Genomic DNA, 26898 nt, shown 5'->3' with positions numbered 1-26898 from the left:
GTTTCATATTTTTGATATCCTATGATAAGACGGTAATGCTGAACTGTCAGAAAAACACAGTACACACACTCTATCAATTCAATCCTAATATCAAGGGATTTTCCAGTCTAAAAGCCAGACGAATTTTCATGAAAAATCAGATTTGCAATCAGACAGACTTGATACATGCTCCTGCTCAACCATTCAGCATGTCTGATAGACAAAACTGCAGGTATGCTCAATGTGCAGGTGGAATTACACAGTTGCAGAAGTATGTTTGCACTTTAGTCTGAGTGTGTGTGTGTCTCTAATTTTTATGGTTCCACTAATGTGGGTTTTCGGAGGCAAAAATCATTATACATGGATTTTGCCTGAAACCACTGATAGCCAAAATTATGCCCCATATTCATTATCAGTGTCTCCCCTACAGTCCACACCACACACACCTGCACGCTGCAATTAACTTCAACACTGCATTATCTTTCTATTTGGTCATTTCCTGGCCAAAATAATTCAAAGGATTTGGTGTTTCCCCACATTTTAGTTGTTGTAAAATTATGGCAATTCCACAAGATTATATGGTGTTGACTGGTTTGTATAACCAGAGGGGGAAAAGCATTTTATTCATCTAAACACACAGAAATGTGGATCGTCTTAACCACCGTCTGGCAATTCTCACTAATGCACAAAAAAAGCATTATAATTTAGAGAGCCAATATTATTTCAAGTCCTCTCGGCCACTGCTCATGGAACTCTGTTTTGCCCAGTTTTAGTGCTATATGTCCCCTCATGGAGGTGGAAATACATTCTTGTAGGTGGAATGTCTCCCCACACAGCCTCACTCTACAAGAATTCTCCCTTCAAACACCATGAAACAACGTGATGGTTATAATGTTAATAATAATCCAATCCAATTTAAAAAACAACATATCAGTGAATGTGTGTGTGTGTGTGTGTGTGTGTGTGTGTGTGTGTGTGTGTGTGTGTGTGTGTGTGTGTAAGCCTGGTGAGCGGTCACCTTATGTCCTCCTCGTTCTCAGGGAAGCTCCAGTAGGCAATGCGGAGCTGCAGCTGCTCTGGGACTGGAGGGTAGACCTTCTCCACAACCTCAAAAGGGATGTGGAATGCTACCTGCTTGGCTGACAGCTCCACCAGAGGAATCACCTGACCATCTGAAGAAGACCACAAAGGAGACATACATCAGCAACATGCACTCTTTTCCTCTAGTGTCACATTACATGTTACTGTATAACTGCACTGTAAAAACTCTGACAGACTGCAAATAGCAAATTAGTTAGTGTGTCATTACAGAGACCATCAAGCATGTTGTCAGGGGTTTTCAAACTTCATCTCCTGGACCCCCCAGGTTGACTCTCATTAAGCCCCAGATACCCGCAGATACCCACTTGAAGTGATATGGCCCATGGGACTCTGATATGAAGATATTTTGGTTTGTGTTAACTATGGTATAGTCTATTGGTGTCATACTTGTCAAATAAATTCAATTTGGTGAAATCAAACCCATAATGTTCAAATAATCACTCATACGTACGGTTGTGTTGTAGTGAATTTAAAAGCTGAGCGAATTCACGTTGATTTTGTTCTAAAACATGGGGAAAATGAGACTGGCAAATTAGCAAAAACTTAATGGAATATTAGTTTTAAAAAAATACAGGAAAAATAGCACATAATAAGTATTAAATGACCAGATAATTAGATTTATAGTTATTACAATAATACAATTAATGGTTAGTTCAGTGATTCTGAATCAGAATTCGTGTCTGTATGCTTTCACAAACATTTACAGTAGCTCTCATTTTCATGAGGATCCCACGGAAGATGGCCAAGGCCCCCTGTGAGTCCCCAGAGCTATATGACAGAAGTCTCCTTGAGAGCGCAGTCATGTCCCACTGAGATAATAAAGTGATGGCTCTCATTTTACAGACCTCATTTCGAAACCACGACTATTGCTGCTGTCAACCATATATGGAGGAGAGCAGTCAGCCCACATAATACCATCCTCAGTGTAATAGCTGTGGTTCCCATGGTTAGAGGCCAGAGAAACCCCACAAAGGCCAGTGATGTTGAACAGTGTGCGTCCTGCGTCCCTGACGCATTAAATTCCAAAAGGACAAAGCAAACACAACATTAATGTGTACAAGGGACACACCCTATTTTTACCCTGACATATCCCACTGAATGGGATTGGACAATTACGTGAAGGAGGCTGATTCAAAACAGAGCTGACCCAGCCAGCAAGTGAACTAAGGAGAGGGCTCTGGGCCATTCTGGAGTTAAGCAACAAGCGCACCCCAACATCAAGTTCAGTTCTGTTTTCAACCCAGTTCACAGGAAGATGCATGACTTGAGCTGGTGAGTTAAGTGTGCTGTTTTATGGAAACGAATGTTTGCAAGAAGTCACACAAGTCACAAAATGGATTATCTCTGCAACTTCCAGGTTTGTGTGAGTGGGAGGCAGCAGGTTTGCTAGGACTGAACTGAGAGGAAAGCTAGCTGAGTCGCTCAGTGTTGAATCAGCCTCCTTCACTGAATCAATCCTGCTCAGTGAACAAGAGAACAAAAGCTTATTGAGGCTCCAGTTACAGTTTGGTGCGGTTACTCACTCACTGAGTGACTCAGTGCTCAGGACCGATACAACTCTCATGCAGGACAAATGAACCAACTTGTGACTGAATCATTTTGGTGAACATACCAAAATGAACTGAATTGTTCCAATGAAAGTTAGTTCCCACTGTGGTGAAAGCAGCCAAATAGATACTGTCAAAGCAGGGAAGCAGAGAGACATTGTTTTGTGAAATAAGTTTTCAGATTTCCATTTACAACACCAGTAGTGGAAATAGTACTACAAATTGCTTCTAAAGTAGGAGTTCTGATACTTTGCTGATATTTGACTTCAGCAGAAGTAGAAGTCGAAGCTGTCCTGTAAAAATCTGAACTTGGAGTAAAATCTACTGTAAACCTTTTTCAAAACAGTAACTGTACTAGGTGTGATCTTTTCCATGCAGTTATAAAGGGAGGAGAAAATACACTAAAACTACATTCTTTAAAAGGTACATTGCAGAAAATTGTCGAGGGTTGACTGAAGTGAAGACCCTCTAGATCAGGGGTGTCAAACTGGTGCCATGGAGGGCCAAGAGGCTGCAGGTTTTCATTCCAGCTGAAAACTCCACCAGGTGATTTCACTGATTAGTCCCTTCTCTCTGCTTAACCCTAACCCTAACCAACTGAACTGAAAATCTCTCACTTATTGGAATTAGCACTTCAACAAATGCTTTCATAGGCAGCACTGCTGTACACACTTGCTACATCCACTCTGGAGGCTTGTCCATGGCTCACTTAAGCTCCATACATAGATGGCAGCCTTTGCCTTTTCTTCTGATGTAATCCTTGCAGTGCTGTGGTAGCAAGCTAACAGCTGTTAATAGGCTATAGTTTTGTTGAGGCCAGCGCACGCAAGCACAGGACAGCAGGTGCAGCTCAAGAGTCAATCAAAAAGGGGCGGGAAGAGTAAAAACTGAAATCGTGCTCTGACTGGATCACCCCCAATCTAACGTCACTTGTTTGGCTCAGGACAAAACAGACAGGCCTATCTCTGCATGCAAAGGCCAAAATTCTTCTCCTTTGTTCTGTCAATTGGCCAAAATGGCTATTGGTCCTCAGGACCCTGGCCTTTTAATAGTATCCTGTTAAAGCACCATCCAGTGATTTTGCATGTTTAATGTAATATCTACAAAATGTATATACTTCATGTTTTTGCTAATCTTTTCCCAAAACAAGCAGTCATATTTTAGAACTTAGATATATTTTGTCCTACCTTTCATCCAGCCATTGGTTTCCATTCGTTCCACTACGATATGAAATCAAACTTTCTTCACACCAGTATTCCATCACCGTAATAAAGTCGTCCACATTAGTTTTCCAAAAAGCACTAAAGCTGTAAATTGTTCAAGGAACCCTCTAACCTGGTGCATTATTAAAGATATTAATGCTTACATTAAGAATTGACCAAACAGTTTCATAATGTACATTTTATTTAACATGACCAACACACTACAGCAGTCAGCACAATATAATGCAAGCTGTGCAACTCTACAGACTGTGCAGTCAGTGAGAGTGACAGATAAGTGCATTCTTTAGTGCGGTGTATAAACAAGATCTTTAGATTTTAAATCAAATCACCTGGCAGCCATTGTAAATAAGGTGGCTACAAACACACCTAATGTAAACACCATACCTCAGGAAAACACACACTTTGCTGTGATTGCCTCACATAGTTTTTGTGCAATTTGCATTTCAAACAACATCTGGCTCCATGATGGAACAGACTGAACAAATGTCTACATGACAACCAGGTGAGAAAAACAGAGAACTTGGAAAAGCTTGTTTTGGTGTGTGTGCGCACAGATCCATTCAGTAACATCCTCAGTAAATGTGAATAGTATGATAAGGTAGATTTGTTTCCAAATGTAGGTTACTGAGATACAGTAAATTGTCTTGTCTTTAGTCCTAGCCTCTACTCCAAAACACTCTGAGTTTTTGCTGTTAATGTGAACGAGCTAACACTAGCTGCTACTAGATACAAATGTGCTAATCAGGTGTGTTAACAACAGACAGTGATGGTTAGCTGACCAGGTACTATGGTTAGCTAGCCAACAAGCTGACATTAACTAACAAAGACCATGCCACTATCACTGCATGAAAACTCATTCTTAGCCTGTGAACACCTGCAAACCTCACTAGTCGGGTTTCCATCCAAATATATCGCAAATTTTAACCAAATGTTCAGAAAAATCTGCAAAACAAAATGCGATGAGTTGGTTCATCAAGGTAAGCAATAGGTGGTGCTAATTCTCCAGCCGGGTGACATTATACCACTGCAGAAGAAGAGGGCGCAACATGATGACGTGCTACTGGCACGTCAGTCAAAAATCAAAACTTTGTTGTTTGCTATCACTGTTTATTCCCTAAACCTGTTTCCATAGCAACTTATTTGCATTTCCTTTTACAGATACATCAACTTTTCCACCTCCCTCAAGCGTAAAAACTTTTTTGCGATATATGGAGATTTTTTTGAATTTTCAGTGTTTCCATTTGGGTTTTTAATGTGCAAACTGAAAATGCGAATAAATCTCCCGGATTCCTGCAACTGACACTTCACTAAGCCCCTCCTTACAACAGCAGCTGTCCAATCCTACGGTAGCAACCCTAACTACGCACAAGAGGCCTGTCAACCTTTCAGAACAACGAAAAATGCTGAAGCAGTGAGCTTATGGAGCCTGCAAGTCTGACAGCAGATATTCTCAAAGTTTAGACAGGGCTGTCATATTTTTACATTTTCCCAAGCCAAAACACCTTGGGGCCATTTACTCCAAGGTTAGATGCTGACTAAGATTAGCTAGCTTAGCAGGCAGTTGTTAGCAAACAATAACACTTGAATATTAATTATTGGTTACTTATGTTTTAACTTTACATTAGGTAGTTGTGTACCATTTGAAGCTGAGAACATACGCCACATAAAAGAAACGCTGGTTGTAAGACAGCGACACATTCTAACATACAGTATCATAGCATTTTGTGAATTGGTGGCAAACTCCTAAGTACCCTAACCCCATAGCTGCTCTCTCTACGTCTGTCCAAAGAAGGGAACATGATGGGAGCTGCTGAAAACCTCCAACAAAAAGGCTGGCTTGCAAATTAGAACATAGTGGCTCAATATTAACATTATTACAATAGACTAATTAAAGTACAGGTGTTATGCCAAGGTTTGCCTGCCTGCCACGACACACATGCACTTGTTTACCTAACTTTAATCTGAGGAAACCACTGCCTAAATTTAACCAAATTTAAAGAGTGAATGCATTTGTCGTTTGGCTTTCCTGTTGTGCCTTTGTGAGATCCAAAGTATGGATGGGAGCAAAATCCTGGGGCGCTTTAAAAAAAGGAAAAGCAGGATAATATACTTTTGCCAGCAATGGGCTAAAACATATGAAAGTCATAAGGCATCATAACTAAACATTAGCTTAAAATAAAACAATATATTGACCTACCCTGCTGTGCAATAACAATGTTGTTCCTCTATGTGTTTGCTCTGTACATGAATTGTTAATTGTTGCATGGGATAACTGACACTTGCAATGGGAACGGTGAGCTTTTCCCTTTGTTTTAATTTCATCTTCATTCACAATGCTAAGCCACCAAATTATATTGTTTTATATCTCTCAAATGCATGTTGTAGCCCTTTGATACGTAAGAACTACTATTCCAGAAATTTGCCATTACTTCTAAAGTCACCCCAACTGAACTGAAAAAAGCGTCAGGTGCCGAAAAGCACCTTGTTTGCACTCCTGTGAAACGGTCTCTCTGCCAAAAAAATAGTCCCTTGGGAAAAGTTTGCTTTCCACAGCATATCAGTTCTGTGGTTTGAATGGATGAACAACTTTGTTAACCGCAGAAGCAGAACATTATAAATTGGCTATTTCAACCAAAAACTCAAATTTATATTTTTATATAAATTTTTTATTTATATGCCCTGAAATCTTTAGTACCCCTGCATGATTTGCAAAATGGTTTGTTGCAATGTAAAACGTGCATAAATTGTACTAAATGGGCCGAATATTCAAAATCACTGGTATGGTACGTGCATATGAGCCTTCTCCCAAATAATGGTTAGACAGGATATGACTCATCCATTGCAGAATGACACTGCTTGCTTCTGTTTTCCAAGACAACTTGTCAACTTGACAACTTTACAAATGGTAAGTTATCTAGCAACCAAATGGTAAGCTAAGATCTCTTACTGGCTCACACACAGTGAGCATGGTGAGGCTGCAATGCACTTTGTTTTTAATGGAAAGGCCATCCTGGGCCACAGGGCCTGGGTGCAGGCTGAATAGCAGCCATTGTATCATCAACATCACCACTGCAGTTTCAGTCACACTCTTTGCCTGCTCTTCACATTTCATGTCCTTCATGGTCCTTGCTGTCTTTTGTCTGCCTGGCACCATTCACAATTCACAGGACTGCAATCACAACAAGCCGTCCTTGAAAGACATGAGATTGGACCTTGGCTACATCAGCTCACCACAGACCCATCCTTTCCTCAGTTTGGCAGTTTTAAAGCACCAACTGAAAGTCAACATATTCCCCCATGAGGTTTAGCTTAGTCCTGACCAGGGCTGAGCAATTTTCTAAATATTATAAAACTCCAATATGGCAAAGTGTAAAATCCAAATTGCGGGAACTGCAAATTTTTGAATCAGATGAGTGACAAAACCCCATTACAACTTAAGTACTGTGGTGCTATAGTGAAAAGTGAAAATAACCATTCCTGCTGAAATCCTGAATCACATGTCAATTGGAATTCCTGTAAAAAAAAAAAAAAAAAATTTCAAAAGAGTCTGGTTTGCTACTAATCCCACAGCTTTTGCGTTACCCCCATACACCAAACACCAAAAACATGTGGCCTGATTGCAAGAAATGTGCTATGACTTTTATAAGTAATCGGACTTAACAATTTCACAATTCCCATTAGAATGCGATTTTGGCCCATCCACACACAGTGGGCGAATTTTTGCGAGGCTATAGCTTCCACAGTTTTCGTGCTATATATATATGCGAAAAAACGTGCGTCTTGTGGAGGACAAGTAGTATGTCAATTTTCAAAGTGATCCAAGTTACCGATTTTTTGCAATCACAGATTAAAAGTCCATTTGACGTTTAAACAGTTTTCACTCCACATCCATAAAAACCATTGAGTGGTAGGAAAATTTGTTGTGCTTCTGAACATCTAACTACAAGAGCAAACAGGCTTAACTTCTGGCAATCCGAGCATTAATGAGGTAGGAGTGTCAGCTCTCCATTATAACTGAAACAAAAATTCAGGACAGAATGCAGATAACCCACTATTTTAAGTCACTGCAATTCTGATATTTTGGGGACTTGGCACACAATTTTCCAATCAACACCTTATGTTCCTGCTGATACATACTGTTTCCCCATAGAAGTTACTGTGATTGATATAAAAGTGTTTGTTTGACCATTACTTTGAGCACAATGTCTCACAACTCAGACCTGCTTGTCATTTGCCTGTTGACAAAGGCAGGGCCAGACATTCACACACAGCTCTGTAGCTCTCCTCTTCCGTCTCTGTGGCCACTTGCACTGCTGCACCGCTTGGCCACAGGCTTGACAATGACTACGTTTACATGCACACCATATTCTGGTTCGGGTCAATATTCCGGTTAAGGTAACTGCGCTGCGGCAACTGGAATATTCCGTTTACATGTTACTTGGCATATTCCCGTGTTTCGGTGTATTCCACTCTGTGGGGGGCAGCAGTACGCATATACGCATCTGGTCTACCGGAGAGACAGAAGAAGTCTTCTTCTTCTTCTGTCGCTATCTGTGTTTTCTCCCATCGATATCCTCCATGATATTTAAGTCTTTCATTAGCTGAAGGCAGACTGCAGTCTCCTGGCTCTTGCTGCTGTTCGCCATGTCGTTTTCCCCGCTTGCAGTAACCATAGCAACAAAGACGCCCTAGGATTCATTGTGAATCGAGCATGCGCGGGCATAACTGAATATTCCGGCACGGGGCATTTTCCAATTAAGGTGTTTACATGGCACAATATTCCGGCTGGAACAGGCATATGTCAGGGTTCTTATTCGGAATTTTCTCCAACCGGAATATGACCTTAATCGGGTTCGGTACGTGTTTACATGACTCGTGCGCAACCGGAATATTGCCGATATTCTGAATAATACAGGAATATGGTGTGAATGTAAACATACTCAATTTAAGGCAAGCACATTTAAAGTTTTCTTCAGAAACTTTAGCCATTTCTACTTTATTTTTCATTTATACTTTACTTTTTTCTACACTGGCCCTGAGATTGGGATTAAACAACGCAAACATTTTTAACTATACAAATACATCAGTGTAAGGGAGTTACAGAGATAGTTAGCGCATTTTGGAAAATGTGATATTATTTCACCCCCCCACCCTAGCTGTTATGTAGGGCAGTAGTGCTTTTATCTTCCTCCCATCTCTCCTATTTGCTGGATACTGGCTTGATGCTCCAAATGCTAATTGCTGGCCTCCTACAATTGAAGAGAACTTCCCCACCGCCCAGTTAACATCCTTAAAAACGACCACCTTATTTCACTCAAGTTTGACCTCACTTTACAGGTGTAGTTTTGTGAAAACACCTGGTAACAAGGAGAGGAGGATAGCACCAGTAATGTACTGCATAACCGTTAGGGAGTAAGTGAAGTATGATTTATTTTTGAAAAACAGGTGAACAATCCCTTTAAGGAAGCAACAGCATCATCTTTCCATCTGAGGCAAATTGAGAGAAGCCCATACAGAGCGACAAATACCCAACAGACAGAGAGACAAGAAAGAAAGAAAGACAAGGAAGAAAAAGAAAGAATGAAAAGATGTCAGATAGTAACGAGCCAGAAGCTGAAGGGGGTGGGGGAGGGGAGGGTGGCCGGGTAGTAACAGAGTTCATGTTGCCAGCTTCTGACTGGCAGTTGCCCGGTGACTGACTGCCAGCGGCCAACCAATCAGCAGCCAGCAGAGAGGGGACCCACTATAACAGCTGTTCCTTTGTAGACGGCCGGTGAAAAGGTAAAGAATCACTCCCTCTCTCACTAGATCACTGGCTCACTCCCTCCCTCCCTTCCTCGCTCCCTTCCCCTGACCCTCTCACAGCTTTCAGTAACCTTGTGCCTGCCTGTGCTTTCTCCACTCTCTGAGACTTGAAATTGATTTGAATTGATCTGAATTGAATTGAATTGAACTGAATTGAACTGAATTGAATTGAAAGGGAACAAAGACCAGAACTAGACAAGCACTTATTTTTTCTTGGTCAAAGCTGGGCACTTAAGAGTGACACGGTCATGTGTGAAAATACACTTCGTTGACTATTTACTGCTCATCATTTGAAGTGCAATACGGAGAGAAATAACTTCTGGTGGTGGGGGGCAACATATTAAGGGACAAAAAAAAGGATTTCATCTTGGACTAGAAGAGAAATACAACACTTTTCAGACATAACATTTTTTCCTCTTGTTAAATTGAGCTTAATAACAAAGTTATTTAAAAAGGAACCTATTCTTGAACATCTCAAGCAACTATTTGTTATTGTGGGTAAGTTGCCATTGCCTTAACAGGACCCTCACTCCCCTGAGAGAAACAAAAATCTTACTTCTGTTATTTCCCTAATTAATATGCACCTGCTTCATTCCAGCTTGGTGTGAGAGGCTCTACTGTGATTTGCTATCATTTACGGTGACACTATTTTCTCTGCTCTCCTCTGCTCTGAGAGACAGGTTAAGTTAATATAATGTTCCTCAAGTTGACAACAACTTGTGACCCTACCGTAAATGCAACAAATGCTTCTCAACGAGACTAATTTATTACGTTTTTTTTTTTCTTTTAAAACGCATCCAACCTGAATCTCCTCACTCCCCCTAAGCAGTCGACTTAGGGGAAACACTGGACTATGGTGTGCTGCCTTGGAATTTAATATTCAGGAGAGGCTTTGATAAAATAGGGGGCCTGTGTTTCCACACAACACAATTCCCAGCTCTGAAGTACGGAGGCCTAGCTAGTGATCTGTGTAAGACAAAGCCCTCTATACAGCTCACAGCTGACTCGACAGTTCCCTCCCCCATCACGACTTCAACTCAAACACATGTGGGAAAGCTTACCCCCACCCCACACACACACACACACACACACACACACACACACACACACACCACCATGCACACACACCAGCAAATAAATTTTACTACTCTCTTGGTTCCCAATACATCCCCTGTCTGTCCCTGCTGCCTCCCCCATTGCTTGTGCCCTACAACTCCTGAGCTCTAGCCCAACAGGCCTCAAACAGAAGGGCTCTCAACTGTCTGGGTTAGTTGCTGATGCACCCCAACCCTCAAACACACTGCTCCTGACTCTAATCACATTGAGCACGTTTACATGCACACCTTATTCCTGTATTAACCGGAATATTCGCAATATTCCGGTTGCGCACGTGTCATGTAAACACGCACCGAACCCGATTAAGGTCATATTCCGGTTGGAGAGAATTCCGAATAAGCCCCCTGGAATATTCCTGTTCCAACCGGAATATTGGGGCATGTAACCACCTTAGTCGGAAAACTCCCCGAACCGGAATATTCAGTCACGACTGCGCATGCTCGACTCACAAGGACTTCTGTGGCGTCTTCGTTGCTATGGTTACCTGCAAGCGGGGAAAACGGCAGGGCGAACAGCAGCAAGAGCCAGGAGACTGCAGTCCACCTTCAGCTAATGAAAGACTTAAATATCACGGAGTATTTCGATGGGGGAAAACATAGAAATAGCGAGAGAAGAAGAAAAGTAGAAGAAGACGAGGAAGAAGACTTCTTCGTCTGTTTTTCCGGCAGACCAGACGCCTATTCGCGTGCTGCTGCCCCCCGCGGCTGAGTGTCGCATTACGTCAGAGAGTGGAATACGCCGAAACACGGGGGCCTGCCAAGTAACATGTAAACGGAATATTCCAGTTGCCGTGGCGCAGTTACCTTAACCGGAATATTGAGCCGAACCGGAATATGGTGTGCATGTAAACGTAGTCAGTGTCTGTAGGCTCAAAAAGACTACTTCACAGATAGAACCTTCACTTCAAGAAAAGTTAAGGCATTCTAAAATTCTACAGTGTGAACAGGGCTTTGTGAGATGCAATACAAAGGTTTCCCCTGTGAATATAAAATTCTCAAGAAACCCACTTAAATAAAACCACCTGGCCACCTAAATAACATAGTGACCAAGACACATGCTATAAATTTTGCTGCTTTTCCTTTTACCCCCATTCACTTTATAAGTGACTGTCTGCAAACTTTCAATGTATGCATTTACATGGGTACAAGCGACCAGGTCACATGTTACAATTAAGGTAGCGTGTGACAAAGGATCTCACTTGGTACTGTTTTAGACAAATGGCAGACGAGGGGCTCATGTGGCTGCATCTTAATCCTGTCTTCTCACATGGCTAGTAACTCCCTTGTCTCACAGTCCCTTATTCCAACATTCTCCCAATTTTCTAACATTTCTGAAACCAAAAAAAGCTGCTCACTGACAGTTTGTGAACATTCAATTCTCCCACACCAGACAATGCTTGCAGTGAGCAAGTTGCATAATGAAATATGCCCTTACTTTTGTGACCACACTACCCCAGAGTCTCTCATGACCATGCTCCACCTGATAACTTGGAGCTGTTGTTCATTCTAGTGTCACAAAGGAAGATCCCCAGGAATTTGCCTGTGTCTCAAGGAAGAAATTACTGGTGAAGGTGCTTGTGTGACTTGAGTCTTCAATTCCATTCCCTGCACAAAACTCACCATATCAATAAAAAAAGGTTTTCTCAAAACCAAGGAAAACACTGCTTTATCATTTACAACTAACTTAAAAACCTCAAATGTTCCTCTCATCTCTCATACCATGTAAACAATATACTGAATCAATTAATCACATCGGGTTGTCAGTGCCATTCACCAGCCCCAACTTTCTCCTAGCATAGAGTGTTCTGCCTGTTGATGGGTTTAGTAAAGGGGAACATGGAAGGGCTCTCTAAAGAATAAGCCCAGAGAATAACAGGAGCTTGTTGTATGCCGTCAACACACACACACACACACACACACACACACACACACACACACACAGCCTGTATATTAGCTTACTCAGCCCAATGATAACTAAAGAATATGCACAAAATCAAAGGCAGGTTACTGTAAAGGTAGTATGATGAAAACTTGCTACATTAACCTGACTTGTTGCTCAGTTCCACAAACGTTCATTGCTTAATACAACTGCCCTGCTGGACACTACACTGCTCAGTGATCCTCTGACAAAGTATCTCTTTGTCTTTGCCACAGAATAAAAACTCACAATTTTTGTTGATTTCCAAAATTTACTGGCATTTTCCTCTAAAAATTGTTTTGTAACCTGACGTAAGTGTAAACTTCAATTTGTCAAAAACATTAAATGGAGGACAGACTAAGTGATAATGTCATACTGGCTGTAATGATGTTCATTTCACAAACAGTTTGGCTGTAGAGGCTATTTCCTATTTTAAAATAGGAGGAGTAAAGTAAAGATACAGACAAGTACAGATTTGGGAATTAATGGCCATTTGGTATCCGAAATTGAAAGTTTGTGTGTGCATCCAACTTGTACCTTTTATCTTGACAGTAGGAGAGTTGGGTCCAGCAGACTGCTTTCTCCATCCCCTCCAGTTCTGACAGAGGCTCTCGGCCTCAGAGATGAAGGAGCACAGGGAGTCCTCCTCAAACCGGTCCGAGTCCTCGAAGGAGAACCTCTCTCCATCCTCCCACTCCGCGAACATGAGTTCCATTACATCCGCTTTTTATCTGCCACTGAGTGCACAGGACAGTCAAGAAGGCCGCAGCCTTTCTTCAGATTAAAATCAAGGGAAACGGGTGAAGACTGTCCACAGCTGACAGGGAGAGTCTAAGTCTCTCGACTGGGGGAGGGGAAGCCAGAAACCACCAAAACACAGCTGAGAGGCTTACCGCTGGGCCTTCACACACAGCTACATAATACAAACTCTAACCAGGCGGCGGGTCCTTCATTCAGTCTACGTGGAAAAAAAGAAAAACAATAATAGTACAGAAACAACGTGACGTTAACGAACGTTTTACGTTTTAATGTGACTTCTAGTTTTCCCAATCATTGCTAATTAGGACGATCCTTTTCTGAAACGGAAACCATACCATGTTGGCTCGCGGAGTTGTGGATCCTGTCCCAGCACTATTTTACATCGAACAGAGGCTCCTCTCTGGTCTTTTAACCAAACCACCGAGAAGACAACGGAGCCAAACACACCAGCTGAGTGCGGTTTGTCTCAATAGGTTAAAGAGTCTAGTGAAAACTGAAATGGTTCCAATCAATATCTAGGAACGCATTTACCTTACACGTTACAGTGTATCATAACTTCTATCCTAGAAGAAATAACTGGCTACATATCGATATAATTCGATCTATGTGGAGTTAAAGTTGTTTTTCTTCATTCCGACGCCCTACACTTTAGTCAGTCAGCTTAAAAGACCGCAGGACAATTGGTTTTGTGAATAAGAAAATTAAGCAAAGACATATAATAATAAAACATATTATCACAGCAACATTAATTTCAAATAGCACAGGGAAAACAGTTAATGTCTTCGTGAGCCGACGTTCAGCTTCGTACTCCTACATGCTAGGTCCTACTGCAAATAGCTAGCGTTACGTGAATGGCTAACAAAGCTAATAACAGATCTATGCTAACACAAACAACGCGTCGACTGACACCCGCTGTAAACGTCGATGTCGGGCGCAAAAATGAGTTCGAAGCCAATGACAAGCTTGTTGGGCTCGGTCTACTTTAGTCTCGACTCGGTCCTCCTCGCTAACATTTGCTCTATCAACCAGGTTAGCTACCGAGCTAACGTCCAGTCAGCTAGCTAGCTAGCTTAGCTGGGGCTGCTGTTTGTTTACATTTACCGGTGATGCTACACACCTTTCAGATTGGAAGGACTACATGCTTCTTTATGTTACGTGTCTCCAAATTTTGCGCAATTTTGTTTGACCAAATTAACGTCTGATATATATAATCCCCACTCCCCCCCAAAAATCCCTTTCTTCTTATTTGTTTCAAACAGCCTTCTCTCTCGAAACTGGTAGGTTCCTGATCAGCTCTGGAGCGGAAATCCCGGAAAGTCCTGCAGGTATCTCTGTTCCCGGTTAACACTGCTTGTCCCTCCGTCCTATAAACCGTCTGCGAGCTTTCCAACGACACCCGGTTCCTCAGATGATCTCCCAAGTCCTTCTCCTCTGCTCTCTTAGTTTCTGTCCAGTAGTCTGCCGGGGGGGAAGATGGCTCTCCTGTCTTGCTGCTCCTCCCCCATCAGCTGATTACAGCTTCCGGCGGCCTGGTCCTAATGGTAATCAGTACTATATAGCTGTTCCACAGGTAAGATCAAATACCATACGATTTTACTACAGGCATACTGAACAAACCTACCCATCACAATGTCGATTAAACGCTCGATATCACAAATAGAGGGCTACAAATATGATGTAAATCTCTATAAAACTACTATAAGAACACGACGATTTTAATCAGGGCTACCGAATTAGTGCTGACATAAAGGATAATGTGAACTGCCATTGCCAACTTTCTCATGTTCCCGATGTTCTTGCTGCCTCCGAGTCCAATGGACACAATGAAGTGGTGTCATGATAATTGATCTGTTATAACGGAGCTACTGGTCTCACTGATTGGGCTCAGTGAACCACTCAGAAGCACTGATCAGTTGCGCTCCACGTTTGCGTAATTCAAGTAGTGTTTGTTTGCACAAATTACAGGAATCTGTAAAAAAGGCAGAGGTAAATAATTGCAAACTGTACCAAAAACCATAAGAAAAATAAAGCAATTTGTTTTGTCACATTTGAAGTCTTTATTTAAAATTGCTGAGATTGGCTGGTGTTGTGTATGCATCTGTTATACAGCAGGGATCCTCTATCAAATGGAAAAGTGACAAGAAGGCCTCTGGAATATGGGAATCTGGAGGATATTTTAAGAGTGAATCATAGTTAGAGAATTCTATAAAAAAAAAAAAAAAATGCAGTTCTATTTCTGTGGAGTGAGCATGTGAACTGGAAGTTTTTGCTTGATAGTAGAAATAAAGTGAACCCATACACTTTTCCCCATGATAGGCAATTATTTATTAGAAGACAACATTTCAGGCCAGTGAAGCCTTACTCAGGTTTAAAAATATGATTGCACACTGCTGTAGAGTGGGTGAACAACACTCATCAAACCCACTCATTGGTGTCAAGACATCATCATAACTGAAGATACAAAATAGTTAATTCACTATAAACAAGAACTGTTTTCATACAAAATATCAAAAATGTAGAAAATGAGGTCTATATGGTGCTGTTTACGTATAACCCATAGAAATTCTTTCTATCTGGCTTTCTGTTTCTAACTTTCCATGGTCTAAACATGATACTGTGTATATGAATTCCTGCACTGATAAGGCCTATACATTTTTTGTATATTTCATACACTGTTTTTTGTACATTTTGCATATTTTTTGTATTTCTTTGTTTGATTCTGCTCACAGCTTTTTTAACTTGCGTTTTGAATGTGAGATAAGGTGTACCTTTATTGATCCTCTATAGGGGGAAATTAGTTTTGATGCAGTACCACAAAAGAATGTTATTAACATCAAAGTGAGAAAGGACATTTCCAAGTAAGTACAATAGAATAAAATAAAATAAGATAAAACAGGATATATTTTTATGTGTGTGTGTGTGTGTGTGTGTGTGTATATATATTTATGTATATATATATATATATATATATATATATATATATATATATATAAACTAGGCAAAAAAAAAGTTCTGCACCGCTTTTTCAGTCTATAATTTCTCCCCTTTATTTATACCCAATAGTGCTGTATCTTATACCGTTGTAAAGCCTGATTTGTCCTCTTTCCAATGAGATACAACTTGTAAGGATCCTGCATTCTGGAATGAGTGACACCGGTAATTGTGTGGGAAGCGACCAATTTTTTTTTTTTTTTTTTTTTTTTGAGAAAATCCCCTGCAATATTTTTTTCAGTTGATCATTTCTCCCATTTAACAATACCAATTGGTGTTGTCTTTTATACCGTTAGAAAGCCTGATTAGTCCCCTTTTCAATGAGAAATAAGTTGTAAGGATTGTCAATCAATTGGTATGACCAACATGGCTAAACATGTCCCCTCCCCCCCTTTTTGAGGGGAGCAAAATCCCATTCAATGTGTTTTCAGTCAATCAAAATTCCCTTCAGTGTTCTTCTGTTGGTAATTTAAATTGTACTCACAGGTGTACCTAACTGGCACTTAATTGACAGCATATGGAAAAATGAGAAAATGAATAAAATATTGTGCTTCCCACCTGTTTAGCTGTTTTGCCTCATCCTTATTGTAAAGGGGACTGGCATTCCAGCAGTATAACTCACAAATCCAATTGGTCTTATCACAGGGAAGAAATGATCAAATGATGATACAACACTATTGGGTATAAATAAAGGGGAATTATAGACTGAAAAAGCGGTGCAGAACTTTTTTTAATGCTGACACGTTTCGGCCGGAGCCTTCATCAGAGCAAGCTGATGCTCTGATGAAGGCTCCGGCCGAGACAACGCAGGAGTGGCTTAGGGACAACTCTGTGAATGTCCTAGAGTGGCCCAGCCAGAGCCCTGACTGGGCAGAGAGAAAATAGAGGAAAAACAAATTAACAATTAACCACCAGATGTACCGTGAGCAATTAAAAATATATAACAAAGCTCTGAGAGAAGGTGCAATTTAGACACACACAAGCTTTCAGTCCTTGTGCTACCGGATCTAAGCACTGCTTTCGATACAGTAGATCACACTATTCTTTTAAATAGACATCTAATAGGCATTTTTCCAGTTTTATGGCCCCCGATTGTGGAACAGCCTGCCGGAGGACCTGAGGGCTGCAGAGAATGTTGATATTTTTAAAACATAGGCTCGTGGGGCACACCGGCTGGGGTGGGTGGGGGCTCTGTGGTGGTGCCCCGCTGCAGCGCTGTGGGTCCTCTGCCTACCTGTGGTTTGGTGGGCCCCTGAGCTGTGGCATTCTGGCCTGGGCTGTGGGCAGCCTCCAGCGCAGATGGCAGCGCTTCCTGACTTGGTTCCTCTGTACTCAGCCACACAAACATTGTGCGTGTGCATGTGTGTGTGTGTATGTGTGTGTGTGTGTGAGAGAGAGAGTCGTGGGGTGGGGGGCGGGGGGTGCTTTTAACATGTAAGGCACTTTGTACTACATTTTATGTATAAAAAGTGCTCTATAAATAAAGTTTGATTGATTGATTGAGCCCTATCCAACATCTCTGGAGAGACCTGAACATGGCTGTCCACTGACAGTCCCCATTCAAGCTGACCAAGCTTGAGAGGATTTGCAAAGAAGAATGGCAGAAAATCCCCCCAATCCAGGTGTGCAAAGCTTGTTGTGTCATACCCAAAAAGACTGAAGGCTGTAATTGATGCCAAAGATGCTTCAACTAAGTACTGAGTAAAGGGTCTAAATACTTATGTCAGTGTGATATTTCAGTCTTTTCTTTCTAATAAATTTACAAAAAATTCTACAATTCTGTTTTCACTTTGTCATTATGGGGTACTGAGTGTAGATTAATGAGAGAAAAAATGAATTTAAAGGATTGTAGCATCAGGCTGCAACATCAGAAAAGTGAAAAAAGTGAAGGGGGCCTGAATACTTTCTGAATGCACAGTATATTAAGTTGTGAGGTTGAGGTCTAAAAAAATCCTGTCCCAACTCCAGTGGAATTCCATAATGCACTGAGAATCAAATCTGACTGGAGGTGGACCGGAGTCTCACAGTCAGTGTGTCAACCAATGGCACACCACCTGTGGTCGGAAAAGGCAGGTGTGGTTGTAAAACTCAAAGAGAAAGTTCAGGCTTTTAACCCAGAGCACAACTTCTGGAGCTTTTGCTGCATTTTACATCAAGAAACTTTATGCAGCTAAAGCATGAAACTGAACAAGGCCATGAGTGTTGTTATCCAAACTTTATCAGAGCCAAAGGACTTACCCATCAGCAATTTGATGGTGTTTTAGCTGAACACATTACACACGGCCTTCCCTAACACAATGAGGTCCGCTGGTTGAGCTCAGGAGCAGTGCTCAAACACTTCTTTGAATTCTGCATGGACATTGGACAGTTCATGGAGCAGAAAGGAAAGCCAGTGGCAGGGGGAAGCCACTGATCCAGATTGGCTTATGGATCTTGCCTTTTTAGTGGACATTACAGAACACTTGAATGTGTTGAGTGTGAACATGCAGGGGTGCAACGAACTCGTTACAGAGTACCATGATCGTATTCATGCTTTCCAAATGAAATTAGCCCCGTGGGAGAGGCAGATATCCCACCACAACCCACTCCACAATCTTATACGGCTTATACATGATTTTAACACTCAATTCACTCTGTTCACTCAACTGGAGAAGGACTGTACACATTTGTACACCAGTGACACATCAGATGTTCCTGAACTCTAAATGGAACCGATCAAACTGCTGTGTTGCACACTGTTGAAGGATAAATTTGCCTCTGTTGGTTTGGAATTCTGAAATTGAAATTATTGAATAATTTATAGCCTCTTTATGACATCATAAAGAGGCGGAAGTGTAATCCACTCGTTTTACAGAGAGAGTTTCAAAGAACGGGCTGTGTGCACGTCTCCATTTATCACAAGTTTAATGCATGGGACAGTATTTATGTGGCCCCGAGATCTTCCCTATCATGCAAAAACAACGAAAATTGCATTTTTCATGCCATGGGGCCTTTAAAATACTTTACAATTCACCCACTGCTTCTGTCATAACCAATGGTTATCAAAGCCATTCCCATTACAAAGAAGCTCTCAACAAGCATGCCCATTATCCTCGCTATTATTTGCACTATTCATCAAACCTCTGGCAGCTTCCACTAGATAATTCGAGTATCCTAAATCCTAAAATTAAATTATCTACTCTCCAAAACACTAAACAATACGGCAGACTCGGAGCTCCAAATGTCTTCTCTGATTTCCTTGCACATCAATTACTGTACATCCATCACTGGAAAAACGACGTCAACCCACCATAGCTAGAAATTGAAAACAGTTTAACCCAAGAACTGAACCTCAAATATCTCCCATTTATAGACAAATCCATAAAAACTCACACCTGCCATAAAAACAATAATATCACTTTAACTGCCTGGTGGAAAGCAAATGAAATCCTCCATTACAACTTATCACCATCGTCTCATACCCCCATATGTTTTTAATCAATAAGAAACTGTTTGCTTTCCCAACCTGGATTGAGAGAGGAGTACCCAGCCTGGGACAGCTACTCAATGGTGGGCTGCTCATGACCTTCAACCTTATCCAAAAAGAATATAACATACCCAATCTTTGCTACTTCTAGTGCATTCAGGTAAGAGAAGTCATTAAGAAAATCATTAACCTCACATATTTTAAGTCACAACCCACCTATCTATTTAAAGTTACAATCACTTAAACCCCCCCAAAATGTTATCCCAAACATACAAACTCCTGGCATGCAATGACAGATTAACATCAATCCCTACAGACAAATGGACCAAAGACATAAATAACCTCCCATCAGATTTCAATTGGCAAAACATATGTAATAACACATTCTCTGTGACATGGAATTCAAAAACCCAATTAATACAATATAAAGTCCTTCATAGAACCCACATCAGCAGCTCATTGATTAGTAACTCTGCTCACCTGGGCCCAGTGTGCTGAGGTTACTTAAGCTCCTGCAGTAGGCCAGCTCTCTCTCTTCTCCCCTGGCCACCTTTGCAGGCACGCCGTGCTTTTGGTTTGGTGATGTTGGTTTGAGCTTTCCTTTTGTTATGTTTGCACTTTTACAACACCCACACTCACACATACATACTCACTCATGCACACCACACACCACTGACTTTACTGATGTCCACATCTCATCTGGAAAACGTTTAATTTGGTCTAATTTGGTTTAATCTGGTTTAATAAAATATCATTTGGCCTGTCAACATGGTGTTGTCTCCCTTCTTTGTTGTGACTGCCTGAGCCATAAATTATATTTATAGCACAGACGATTGACATTACAGTGTGATGAGTATGTACTATAAATATAATTATAAAGTAATAACAACAATATTATATTTTAACTATTTTTATATTTTAGCTCACTGTGTGTTCTATGTCAGCCACTGTTTGCTATATCATTATTTCACCAATAAAGGGGGGAAAAATGTATCAGCCAAAGGACCACGGCAAACAGAGCAATGTGCGCTCTGTTCCATCCATGTTCAGCTGTGATGAGAGGTTGAGCCAGCACTTGGGATGTCTTTGTTTTAAAGAAAGCAGGCGTATGCTTTTAGACCCACGTATATGCATGCATACACAGAGACACACATGGTATCATGCAGTGATGCAGAAATTTATGATACTTCTCATAAAAGCATATGACCGTAAATATGTGTTGGTGTACACTGGATGTAAAGTATGCAAAGCATGTCAGAAGAGGCGTGTATGCCTAGTGTTCTTATTGCTTTAAGCAGTTGCTTTATCAGTTATGACACAGAGATTTAAATGACTACAGGATGATGAAGTGCAAATGAATATCCACGGGAAAAGAGGGATCCAGGAAGTATATTTGATGACAAAATAAGGTTTCAACAATGTTGTGTAGTAGCAAATGAGCTCTCTCCCATACTTGCACTGTACAGTGACTTTTACAAATAAAACATGATATTTTATGTACATCTCATAGATTCGGTACCACTTTGGAGTCACACAGTTCATGCCTGGCATCCCAAAGACATATTGCATCCATGAAGACTGCACTTATTTATTTTCTTTCTTGATTTTTATTTTCATTTATTTATTCTTTGCAAGTGTTCAAGCTCTTTTAACATGAAATTGGCAAAAGAGAGACAGGCCTCATTATTAGGCTTATTATCAAACAGGTGAAAATTTCATAGAGCAATCTTAGAGGAATTAAGGATAATCAGAGATCACGAGACTCCATCTGATAATCTGTCTTGTATTATCAGATGGAATCTTAAAGGGGTTCAAATAAAGAAAAAAAAAAAAAAACATTGCTAGCTAAACTATTTGAGTCTTGTGGTATACAGTAGTGTCCTAAAGCTGAGGCATATCACTTTGAATATCCCCATAGCATGTCTGGTTTGAATTTCAAGACTCATAGTGGAATGTGATCATGTAATAATAAACACTAACTACATAATTACAACCAACACTTACAGTAACTCATTGGATGTGTTTTTTCTTTCAAATAAATAAGAATTATATGAATATTGCATTGACCTGAGGCAATAAGACTGCAACATTTAGGCACAGAACAGAAAATACAAGTATAAATTGTGGGTTTTGTATGAAAAGTGATAGCACACTTGCAAGCACATACTTTTAACAATACTTACATAATTATAATGCTGCTAAAAAAAAAAAAAGTAACTACAAGAACAGCTTGGGAGAAGTCCAAGTCAAACTGATAGATACAGACATTTCCTGAAAGTCCCTTTCAGTCATGTATACAAAGCCTGTCAGTGGACCTCTCACTATCTTGCCATATCAGATTCCAGTATTTTGACAACAGGAAGATCAGATGTGTGCTGCGAAGTGCTAAAATGAGATGTTTAGTGCTGATGTGAATACAGCTATTGACATCTTTTCATCTCTTGTGTTTCTTCTTTTCACTAATTATCAGGGGTGATAATTATGAGCGGTGGGAAGTCTGAGGCCTAAGTTAGAAGAACACGAGCTACACAATTTTCTCAGAGTTTGTGTTCAACTGAACTTACAGAGTGAATGATTACACAAAAGGTTGTGATTCACTTGAGTTGTTTTTTGTTATGGATAATTAAACTTTGAAAGTCAGTCTCAAGGGCTTAACACCCAAGGAAGTCCACGAAGACAGTGAACACACTAGGAGAGGATACACCCTCAATCAGCATGGTAAAGAAGTGGGCTGCTGATGACTTCAAATACGCAAGGGAGAACCTGGAAGATGACCCCATACAGGATGGAGGGTCACCACAGAGGAGACCACTGGCAAGACTGATGACATCATCATGGAAGATCGACGAGTCAGCGAGCGTGACACTGCCACCGAGCTCGGTATCTCCTACAAATGTGTTTTGCCTCAGATGATGATGTCACTGATGCTGTGGATCACCTGCTGGGGGCCCAAGACAGCACCACAGGATTATGTGAGCTGATGTAAGAAGGGACGATGTTGAAAAACAAAACAAAACAAACAAACAAAAAAAAAAACAACTCCTAACTTAGGCCACAAACTTGCCAATCACCCATCATACATCTTAGTCAGTTTTATTCCAAATCATCTTTGCATGAGTAACAGTTGGACTATGGTGCTAATTGGGAGACAAACCTGTCAGGGTCCACTTGGAATGGTGATGAAACATTATCACAAGTAAAGCTAAGTAAATCTGTTTGTACAGGTGCAACAGTATATCCAGTGTCCTATATCCTATATCCTATATCATTCTTCAATGCATTATATGAGTTTTCCCCCTAATGACATTCTTTGGCCTCTTAAATGAAGCTATAATTTACAGATGACCAAGTGTGATTGTATGGAAAGCATTTTAGTGCAAGGTCATTTACATTTTGCAGTCTTTTTAAAGGGATAGTTCACCCATTTTGAAAATGTGACAGTATTTCACTTCCCCCCTCGTTGTTATGTAAGACCTTAGAGGTGCTATCTTTCTCTCCTTGTTACTGAGTGCTGGATACTGGCTTGATGTTCCAAATGCTAACTGTTAGCCTCCTGCCACTGAGGTGGACTTCCCCTCGGCTAGCATTCTTAAAAATAAACTCCTTTATCGACTCAAATTGTTACATATACAAAGTTTCAAATTTTTACAGCCAGAAATATTTAACAGAAAATGTTGACTGTTTAAAAAATGAAATGAAATAATCAATGGTAGAACTGTTTTCTTGTGAGGTCTGAGCTCTCTGTGCTGGTCCTCAATTACAACAAAACATTTTTCAAAATGAGTGACATATCACTTCAGCTCATGTTTGGAACATTGGTGCATTACATGCACTCACACAACGCTCTGTTCACCTCTTACACAATATACAACGCCATTTACAAGCTTCTTCAAGTGAGGAGGGCCAAGAAATGGATGACAAAAGCACTCACTTTAAGAGTCCAAGAGCAAGCATGTGTAACCAATGCCTTGCCGGATTCCTCTTTATCCATATGCCCCCACCCCCACAAGTCACTTTGTATCACTGTTTACCCCGCAGTAGCATCATAAGTTCTTGTAAGGTTTGCTGATGACCTGGTCAATCCATCGCAGGAATCTGCTAACCCGCGTGTACACCCCAGGGAAGGATGGGTCACCGCAGCCGTGACCCCAAGAAATGATCCCTGTCAGCACCCAGCGGCCCCCCTCCTCCTGGCACACCAGAGGGCCCCCACTGTCGCCCTGGCAACTGTCCACGCGGCGACGCTCTGACAGGCTGCCGGCACACAGCATGCGGCTAGTGAAGCGTTCACCGTAGCGCTTTTTACACTTCCAAGATGGCAGCAGGGGAACCCAAGCCTGCAGCAGGGTCCGGGAGTACTCAGAGTCTGACAGCAATGCAGGAATCAGACACAAAAACAGACAATAGCAAGGCATTAACATGACAGAAATGCAAAATATATATAAATATATATACACTACTCACAAAATTTAGGGATATTTGGCTTTTGGGTGAAATGTATGGAAAATGTAAAATGTTCACGCTACAGTGATATTATATCATGAAAGTAGGGCATTTAAGTAGAAGCATACACTGGTGATTTCCTCATCTCAAACAATTTCTTGAAACAAAAGCCAACAACAGTGGTGGGTATACCACAACAAAAAATGTCAGTGTCAATAACTTGTCATGTGCCCTTGAGCATCAATTACAGCTTGACAACGACGTCTCATGCTGTTCACAAGTTGACTTATTGTCTGCTGAGGCATGGCATCCCACTCTTCTTGAAGGGCGGCCCTCAGGACATTGAGGTTCTGGGGTACAGAGCTCCGAGCCTCTACACGGCGACTCAGCTGATCCCATAGGTTTTCTATGGGATTCAGGTCTGGAGAAAGTGCAGGCCACTCCATTTGAGGTACCCCAGTCTCCAGCAGCCGTTCCCTAATGATACGACCTCGATGAGCTGGAGCATCAAACACCTGATGTGAATTTTGCCGTTAAACTCCTTGTTAGAGAACAGCAACTTGTGCAAAAAGTACTGAAACATTGAACAGTTGGACATGTGCATTCAAAAGTTTACAGAAGGTCACATTAAGTTCACCTGTAAAGGTTAGAATGCATTTTAGGTTCATCCTGAAATTTCACCCGAAAGCCGAATATCCCTAACTTTTTGTGAGTAGTGTATGTATAAAGCATATAGTATGAAGTATAAGTATAAAGCAATAAAAATGCAAGTATTGAATTAAGTACTGGATTTAAAAGAGGTATTGAGATATATGGGAAGGTAGTAGTGAGCGCTGAAAATCTATTTTAAAGTTTTATTGAAATAAGTGGGGGCTCATAGATTGTTCAAAAGTAGATCCAAATAATGCAAAATAGGTCTAAATGCTACATTAACCTGCCTAATTTAAGAGGGACAACATACATTCTAAGTCCAGCACTGCCATCTATGCTGGTGTAGTTCTTGCTGAGAGGGGTGAGTTGCCAAACAGAATTTAGCAGTCTCTCTCTGAGACTATTTTTACCTATGCCAATGGAGCTGGATAAGGGTTATGTTTGTTTCTCTGTTTGTTAGCTGGATATCTCAAAAAGTTATGAATGGGTTAGGGTTAGGATTAGGGTTAGGTAACTTTTCATGCTGATTGGTCATAAGGGGACAGGGCGCTCTTTTTTGAGGACCATACCAAACATTTGAAGGCCGGACTGGTACCTGTGATGCCCCAGCCAGTGATGACACAGGCAGCAGGCCTCTTGCCCCACTTATTGCCTGGCACTGGCAAACAGATTGCACTGGTGTGAGGGTTGAATGCCACACAGTTGCCCTCTGTCCCCTTGAGGCGTAGGAGGGCAATGTCGTACTCCCAGCCCTGACTGTGGTACTTCCTGTGGATGATGATTTGTTTAGGTGACAGGCTGCGTTCAAAGTCATCCTGCTCCTCAGTATGGTAGTCACCTAGCCGCAACACGTAGCGCGTTGGATCCCTGCCAAACCTAGGGGAGCAAGGAGGAGATGGAAGGAATGACACGTAAGTGAAAGACAGACAAAAACATGGTTTGAAGAAATAGTTTCTATCTTGAATCATAACTGGCTGACAGTACATCCTCATAAATGCATACAAATGACACTGAAACCCCAGTGTAATTTATCAGTTTTTATACTCCTCCATACATGAAGGTAGTGGACAGTTTTGTTTGTTGTTGAGTATTGTCCTCTGCTAATAGTGGACAGATGCATTCCCCAAATGACACTAAGCTCTTGTTAAAGCCCTCAGCCTTTAATAAGATAAGCCGCCTCCTACTCTGTAAATAAGAAGATGCATATTATTAAATTGACAAAGATTAGCATAAAATACAGAGTACATTACATATCTTGGAGTAAATACACATTATTTTTTGCCTCATAGTCATCATGGTACAGGGGAATCTATATCAGAAACCTCAGAACAGACTAACTACAGCTCATGCTTATGATAGGCTACTCTTGCAAGTGTTTCTGGAATACAATGTCTGAAGAGGGCTACTGTCATGTCTAAGAAATTATGTTGAGTTTTGTTGTGTGTTGTCTGGTGACTTCCACCTTTATTTTGAAATTTTATTTGAACTCTCCTCTCATTTCAGGTCACTTGCCCTTCCCTTCATGTGTTTCCCCTGGTCTGATTGTCTGTCCTGCCCTGATTGTTTCCACCTGTTTCCCATTACCTTGTGTGTGTATTTAAAGTCCGTGTTTCCCTTTGTCCTGTTGTTAGTTTTCACCATTAAAAGACTGTTTAGTGGAACTCTCGCCTTGAGTCGTGCATTTGGGTTCAACACTTTTGCTCAGCCTTGTCAGCTATGATGACTTACAATGAAAATAAAGGGTCATGGGCCTCATTTATAAAACTGACTTTTTAGTCATGGTAATTGAAAGAAGACCATGCTTTACAGTAGCATAAATATTTGTCATGTGGTTAAAGACATAGTTCAGACGTAGTTCTGGGGAATTTTACTGTTTTTCCTGTTCACCTAGAGTCAGGCA

At 41.1% G+C, this 26898-nt stretch overlaps 2 protein-coding genes across 7 annotated transcripts in view; both read right to left on the bottom strand.

Annotated features, from left to right (window-relative positions):
- The window catches only part of zswim8 (zinc finger, SWIM-type containing 8), a 63475-nt gene extending 48524 nt beyond the window's left edge, over positions 1-14951 (bottom strand). For 2 of the 6 annotated variants that reach the window (XM_030070351.1, XM_030070353.1), the window contains exons 1-2: positions 13226-14951; positions 998-1151 (exon numbers count right to left, since the gene is read on the bottom strand). In XM_030070351.1, the coding sequence (XP_029926211.1) occupies positions 998-1151; positions 13226-13403 (332 nt within the window). In that variant the 5' untranslated portion in view covers positions 13404-14951. The remainder of the gene's footprint in view (positions 1-997; positions 1152-13225) is intronic. The other 4 variants (XM_030070348.1, XM_030070352.1, XM_030070349.1 and 1 more) reach the window with 3 other exon arrangements.
- A 6589-nt stretch (positions 14952-21540) lies between these two features.
- The window catches only part of LOC115372859 (neurotrypsin), a 30886-nt gene continuing 25528 nt past the window's right edge, over positions 21541-26898 (bottom strand). Inside the window, exons 12-13 of the mRNA XM_030071020.1 lie at positions 25594-25874; positions 21541-24270 (exon numbers count right to left, since the gene is read on the bottom strand). Coding sequence (XP_029926880.1) covers positions 23948-24270; positions 25594-25874 — 604 coding nt within the window. The 3' untranslated portion in view covers positions 21541-23947. The remainder of the gene's footprint in view (positions 24271-25593; positions 25875-26898) is intronic.

The sequence above is a fragment of the Myripristis murdjan genome, chromosome 15, assembly GCF_902150065.1.
Source record: "Myripristis murdjan chromosome 15, fMyrMur1.1, whole genome shotgun sequence".
NCBI classification, from domain to species: Eukaryota; Metazoa; Chordata; class Actinopteri; order Holocentriformes; family Holocentridae; genus Myripristis; species Myripristis murdjan.
Note: the sequence above shows the minus strand (reverse complement) of the source record. Positions and strands in the feature narration are given on the sequence as shown.